This window comes from Dipodomys ordii, unplaced genomic scaffold (assembly GCF_000151885.1).
Source record: "Dipodomys ordii isolate 6190 unplaced genomic scaffold, Dord_2.0 Scaffold19, whole genome shotgun sequence".
NCBI classification, from domain to species: Eukaryota; Metazoa; Chordata; class Mammalia; order Rodentia; family Heteromyidae; genus Dipodomys; species Dipodomys ordii.
In genome coordinates, this window is record NW_012267235.1 from 13,314,554 (window position 1) to 13,321,551 (window position 6,998).

A 6,998-nucleotide genomic window follows, 5' to 3' on the forward strand; every position below is an offset into this window, starting at 1 on the left:
ACAGTCTCTCCTGCCCGGGCTGGCTTTGAACCGCGATCCTCAGATCTCAGCCTCCTGAGTAGCTAGGATTACAGGCGTGAGCCACCAGTGCCCGGCTATCCCTGAGCTTCTTTTGCTCAAGGCTAGCACCCTACCGCTTCAGCCACAGCGCCACTTCTAGCTTTTTTGGTGCTTAATTGGAGGTAAAAACTATGGATTTTCCTACCTGTGCTGGCCTTGAACCTTGATATTCAGATCTCAGCCTCCTGAGTAGCTAGGATTATAGGTGTGTGAGCTACCAGCATTGAAGTATTCCTATATTCCTCAGAGATTGCCTACCAGATAATCCAGTTACTTGTTAATATCACTTATATTAAACATTCCTTGTTCTGATTACAGGAGTCATTTCTGTGTCCTGCCTGGACATTTGCAGATGTGACGTTGCCTAAGAAGACATATTTCCATGGGTCTAAGCAAAGGCCAGGACCAAAGAGCCATCCACAAAAAATGCTAGTAACTGTCACTAAGCAGTTTCTCTGGGGCAGGGCAAGGATTCTCAAGTGTACATCCCTGTCCTTACATTATTGCTGTACAGTGCAGAACCTGTCCAAGGTGACTTCAATAAGGGGAAACGGCACAATGTAGCTATCATATACAGCCAAAGGCATCCTAATGGACACATTCATGTTAATCAAAGAACATAAAGTGAGACAATACACAGGTAGGACTATATAAACAGTTTTTCCTAATCCAGAAAGACCGGAAAAGCCTTAAGATGCCTAGACAAAAGTACAAGTCTGTCTGGAGGCTCTGCCATCTTCAGCACATTGCGGAAACTCTCTGCTAGCATGAACTCTGCGATGTCTCAAAAGCATTGAATTCCACTGGTAAGCCTTGCCACATTCTCTATATCGAAAAGGCTTCTCTCCACTGTGAACATTCAGATGCTGACTTAGATACCAGCTTTGGCTGAAGGCCTTCCCACACTCACCACACCTGTAGGGTTTCTCTCCTGAATGAGTCCTCCAGTGTTTAACAAGATGGGTACCCAACCTGAAGGCCTTCCCACATTCCTTACATTTATAGGGTTTCTCTCCTGTATGAATTCTCTGGTGCTGGATGAAGTTTGATCTGTGATGGAAAGTTTTCCCACAGTCACTGCACTGAAAGGGTTTCTCTCCAGACTGGATTCTCTGGTAGACTGCAAGAAGAGAGCTATAAATGAAGGCTTCCCCACATTTACTGCCTTCATAGTCTTTATTCCCCATGAGAGTTTTCTTAGGCGTGACCACCATCAGTCTGGAACTTTCTCTCTGAGCAGAGGACCGCTTTGGTCTCTCTGCTCTGGTACTTCTCTGCTGTTGTTTTAAGGTGGTCTCTATTTCCCAGGTAACTTTAACTGTTGAGATGTCAGTGGCAAGTATTTCTGAGAGCACCTGTGATTCTACTTTTGTAACTGGTGGCTGTGGCAATAATCCTGCTTCTTTGGGTTCTGGGCCATCCACTGTAACAACTGATGGAAAACTGCAGTATACCTGTTCTGGCCATATAGCAAAATGACATTTGGATTAGAATGGACGCTTCTGGAATAAGAGCTTAAAATATTGGTTTTACATATAACAAAGACTGGAAGAATATTGACCAGTGGTGGTCTTTTTATCAATTGTAGGGCTTGCACTCAGGGGCCTGGGCATTGTCTTTGAGCTCATTTTTCTCAAGGTTAGGGCTCTACCACTTTGAACCACAGCTCCAATTCCAGTTTTCTGGTGGTTAATTGGAGATAAGAGTCTCACGGACTTTCATGGGTTGGTTTTGAACCACAACCAGCAGATCCTGAGTAGCTAGGATTACAGGCGTGAGCCACCAGCCCCTGCTTGAGGAGTTCTTTTTCCTTTCCTCCACTAATCTGTTCCCTGCTCCCTCCATCTAGTCTTTCCAGAATGGAACACTAAAAAAGTATCATTTGAAAAATAATTTCAAAGCAAGATTCTTTTCAACTTCTCTTAAATAAGAGAAAAAAGGATGGGGGTGTCAGTGACTCACATCTGTAATCCTTGCTACTCAGGAGGCTGAGGTCTGAGGTTGAAGTTTAAAGCCAGTCTGGGCAGACAAATCTAGTTAATCAGCGAAAAGCTGGAAGCAAAGGTATGGCTTAAGTGGTAGAGCTCTGGCTGTGAATAAAATGCTGAGAAAGTCCCAGTACCACACAAAGAGAGAAGGAGAAAAGAAGGGGGGGGAAGAGAAAAGGAGAGAGATGAAGGGGTGAGAGAGAGAGGGTGAGGAGAGAGACAGAGAGAGAAGAGAAACTGGTGAGTGGTCAACTGATGTTGGCAAGGAAGGGAAAAAATAAGCAAGAAGAGTTAAGGTTGGAGATGATCCTAAAAGCAGAAAGACTCCACCCTTCATGGCTCTGTGATTTTCACCTCTCCTAATTCATCTTCCTTCAGCCACTGAAGAGAATCCTGACACAGCTGTCTCCTTGAAGATTCAGCTACTGCTTCCCTGCACCACTCCCCACCCCCTCAATCTGCTTGGTACTCTCTGCCTTGCCCTTTGACTTCCTCCTTAAAAATTAAGAATGCTTTGCCTCTGAAGTGTACAGTTTGCTTACTTTTTAACATTCCCTGCAGCCTAAGGAGAATAAAAGGCAATTCCTTTAGGGTAATTAAAAAGTATTTGATTTTAAAAATACAGTTTAGGTGGCTTTTATGCAACCAAAAAAACATATCTGAAATAGGATATATATAGTGTTGGGTGTGATGGCACACATCTGAACTCCAAGCTATTTGGGAGGCAGAGATGGGAAAGACTGCGGTTTAGGCCAGTCCAGGAAAAAAGTTAGGGAGACCTCATCTCAACAACAAAAAAAGTGCGGGTCATGGTGGCTCACACCTGCCATCCCAGCTACAATAGGAGGCACTGGTAAGAGGATTGTCGAGGCTGCTCAGGTAGTGAAAACAAGACCCTACCTAAAATATACCAAGGTTAATTTAAAAAAAGTGAAGCATCAGTGTGAGAAAGCAAATAGAGGTTTACTAAACAGGAGACAGGAAAGAGGCTAGAAAGGAAGAAGAGTTGGGAGGTAAAATAAACGTTGGGAACAGACTGATATTAATCTCTACTTCTAGCTTTTTCCAATTTTGTCATAACAGGAATTTGCGTGTTCAAATGCTTCTATTTGATGATGTGGTGCAAGACTAAAGGTTAACTAGAATCTTCTTGATTAGCAACAAACATGACAGAGTTCAGTGGGGCCAGTTCATTCCTGAGGGAGTAAGTCTAGTGTTTATTTTGAGAAGGGAGATGTTTGTGAAAAGTGTATGCAGCTCTGCAGTGAATCTGAAGGTTAGAAGTGTAGACATGAGAGTTTCAAGTGAGGCCTTTAGATGGGGGTGGGCGTAGGGGGTAGGTATGGGTGAGGATGGGAGTGGGGGAGGTCTCACCCTTAGAAGTGTATGGATTGTCAACGTATGCTTGGTTGTGAAATGTAACCCTTCTGTACAACACCTTAATAAAAGCATATAAAAAAACAAACATTAAAAACAAGAAGAAAAAAAAAGCGTGTTTGGGAAATCATAAGGAAGGTAAAAGATAAAGGATCCCAAGGGTGGTCAGTAGAACTAGATGTCAAGAACAGTTGAACTGAATGGAGCTGTGGCTCAAGTGGTAGAGTGTCAGCCTTGAACAAAAAGCCAAGTGAGGACTGGGAAGGTGGCTCAGTGGTAGAGCATTTGCCTTGCATGCATGAGGCCCTGGGTTCGATTCCTCAGCACCACATAAGCAAAAAGAAAAAAAAAGCCGGAAGTGGCGCTGTGGCTCAAGTGGTAGAGCGCTAGCCTTGAGCTGAAGAGCTGAGGGACAGCGCCCAGGCCCAGAGTTCAGGCCCCACGACTGGACCCCCCCAAAAAGCCAAGCGAGTCCTGAGCTCAAGCCCCAGTTGTGAAAGAAAAAAAAATACCAAGAACAGCAGAAATGAAACAGGAAGTAAATGGAATATTTTGTGGTTCAGCTTTAGAGTTCCTTTTATTTAGTCATTCATTTATATAGTTGGTCTTGGGGCTTGAACTCAGGGCTCTTTTGTTCAAGCCTATTGATCCTTTTTTTGTTGTTGTTGTTGGCTTGAACTCTGGGCCTGGGCACTGTCCCTCAGTTCTTCAGCTCAAAGCTAGCACTCTACCACTTGAGCCACAGTATCACTTCTAGTTTTATGAGTGGTTTATTGGAGATAAGAGTCCCATGGCCTTTCCTGCCTGGGCTGGCTTTGAACCTTGATCCTCAGCTCTCACTTCTGAGTAGCTAGGATTATAGGCATGAGCCACCGGTGCCGGCTTAGTGCTCCTTTTAAAGCTAAGAAACACTAGGTAGCCTTTATAGTCAACGTAATCCACAGAGCTACTTTAGGTAAGTTGGGCTATTTATTTTTATTTTGTGGTGTGGGAGATTGACTCCAGGGCTTCTTGTATGTTAAGTACTCTATCACAGGCTACACCAAGATAGGTTAGTTATTCCTAATTTTATGGGTAATGAGACAGGCTAAGTCTTTAAAAGGTAAGAATAGTAAGGCCATGATGATCAGAGCAAACATTCAAACACCTACATTGTGTCCTTGATAAGGTATTAAACATTGTGCCCTCTAGAGCCCCTCTCCCTTCCTACCTAGCCCTGCGGCTCACCACTCTTCAGGGAAGGCTCTGGCTCCTGAGATTCACACTTCCGTTGGATCAGTTGGTGTCTCCTGAGTTTCACACTTGAGCTGAGTTTCCTCCGGTTGCAGCTGGATGTTTGGTGCATTCTCCAATGGTGCTTTCCGGATAGGTTCATGGAACCAGCAGGTGATCAGGACTGAAGTTTCCAAGGAGACTTTAGGGAGCCTCTTTCTCATTCATGGGGCAGAAAAGACAGAGACAGAAACACATACTAACTGTTCTACCTTGGCAACTCCCTCTATTGTTGCCCCTCTGTCCAGCCTGCAGCTCGTTGATCTGGCTCCCACCACAGATCCAATGCCCCTTCCCCACCTGCCGACCTGGTTCAAGTCCTTTCTTTAAGTCCTCCAGCGCAGTCACAGCCTCCTATCCACTCTTAGGGTGATGTTCCTGCACCCAGGACTGCAGATCCTCGGGCAGGATGGCAAGGAATTGTTCTAGCACCAGTAGCTCCAGGATCTGCTCCTTGGTGTGTCTCTCTGGCCTCAGCCAATCACAACAGAGTACCCACAGCTGGCTCAGGGCCTCCCCGGGACCTGGAGGCTCCTGGTAGCAGAGCTGCCTATAAAGCGCTGGCGAAAGACTTCCTGACTGGTAGAGGGGTTCCCAGGTAGCCTGGTTTCATACTCCCAAGACTGATCTTCATTTGGTTCCAGCATCACAATCTTTTCTTGTTCCTGTGTACCCTGAAAGACCAGAGTGTTAGCTGCTGCTGATGACATATCCATCTTAGCATAATCAAGCTCTGCAGAAAGTTCACACCAGCTGGAATCTTTCTGAGGGCACACTGTAAAAGAAGAAGAAATCATTCTTTTTGTGTATCTGTGTCTCTCCCCTGTCCCCTTTGCCCCTCCCCCGCCACCATTAAATGCATCTCTGCATCTACAAAGAGTTAAAATTTGTATAATAGTCTAGGAAACTGAGTTAAGGGGGTGGTAGGTCGACTCAGGAAGGGCCATGCAGACTCTCCCCTCCTGTCTACATCTCCACCCAGTACCTGGGTTACCTAGGTAACTGGCCTACCTGGAGGCAGTTACTTCTCCCTTCTCTGAGGTCATATCCTCATCTGGTGTGGCCCCACCTTCTCTCTACCCCAGCCCTAGATAAACCTGGGCCCACCAGTGGGCCCCCTTGGGCCATGTGGCTCTACCCCGCATGGTGGGGCAGAATGTTTGGAAAATAAATTCTCCTGCCTGAAAACAGTGTGGTGTTCTCATTCATCGGCTACTTAATAAACCTAACAGAGGGTATTAGAATAACGAGCAGAAAACAATGTCAATAGACCAGACCAATTTTAATGGAAAGTTGAAGAGGGACGGCGTGGTGACCAGCAGAAGAGTCAGGAGACACAAGACATGGTGAGCCGGGGGGCAGGGGTGAAGGGACTTACCCCTGGTTCTAAGAACTTCTTGTGTAAACTTACGGAGCAGGTCCTGGTTCCGCTGTTGTACAGGAATTCGATCAGTGGAGATACAGAGAAGTCACACTTGAAGAGGTCGAATTGGGAGTCTTTATTAGAAAGCTGACAATGGCAAGTGGACTAGCGTCTCAAAAGAATCTGCAGTGCTGAATACTGTGATTACAAAGCTTCTAAAAACAAGAACCACATCAAGGCAGATGGCACATGGCATGGGGACTAGCCTGTTTTGCTGAAGCAAGCTATCTAGGGAGAACAAACTAGGACAACCAAGGGCAAGTATTCTCTGGAGCAACACAACTCATGACACACCTGCAATTAAGAAAATATCACCCCTATAGTGCTTTAACAACCCATAACACAACTGCAGATCAAACGAAGTCCTCTACTGACTCCAACCCTGCTTCCCTAGCTAGGTTCATACAGATACCAGGCAGGCCATAAGTATAGACTGTCTAGACACTGGCAGGGCAATCCATCTAAGCCTGCCTGTAAATATTCCATCCTGAGCCCTCCACCTCCCTTGACCTAGTGGCTTTTTCACTAACCTCTGCCTTCCTGCTAGACACCATAAAACCCCATTCCTGAGCCCATCTCCTTATATAAACCTCTAAACCCATGGGAAGGTCTGTGTCCCTTGCTGGGAATGAACAGTCCTAGCCTGTTAAGATTGAGTTTAGCCTGTTCTTTCTTTCCTTTCTTCTCCTCTTTCCTAACATCCATCACTTGCCACTTGTAGAGTTCTTGGAACTGGATGAAAATTCCCCCATCATCTATTACGATAACAGTTCAGATAACAGTTCAGAATTGGGAGTCTTGGGCTGGGAAGGTAGCTCAGTGGTAGAGTGCATGCCTTGCAAGCATGAGGCCCTGGGTTCGATTCCTCAGCACCACAT

General features: G+C 45.7%; 1 protein-coding gene across 1 annotated transcript in view; it reads right to left on the bottom strand.

Annotated features, from left to right (window-relative positions):
- Positions 1-758: 758 nt before the first annotated feature.
- The window catches only part of Znf232 (zinc finger protein 232), a 9,911-nt gene continuing 3,671 nt past the window's right edge, over positions 759-6,998 (bottom strand). The window contains 3 exon segments of the mRNA XM_013013140.1: positions 759-1,519; positions 4,910-5,249; positions 5,252-5,371. Of these exon segments, the coding sequence (XP_012868594.1) occupies positions 759-1,519; positions 4,910-5,249; positions 5,252-5,371 (1,221 nt within the window).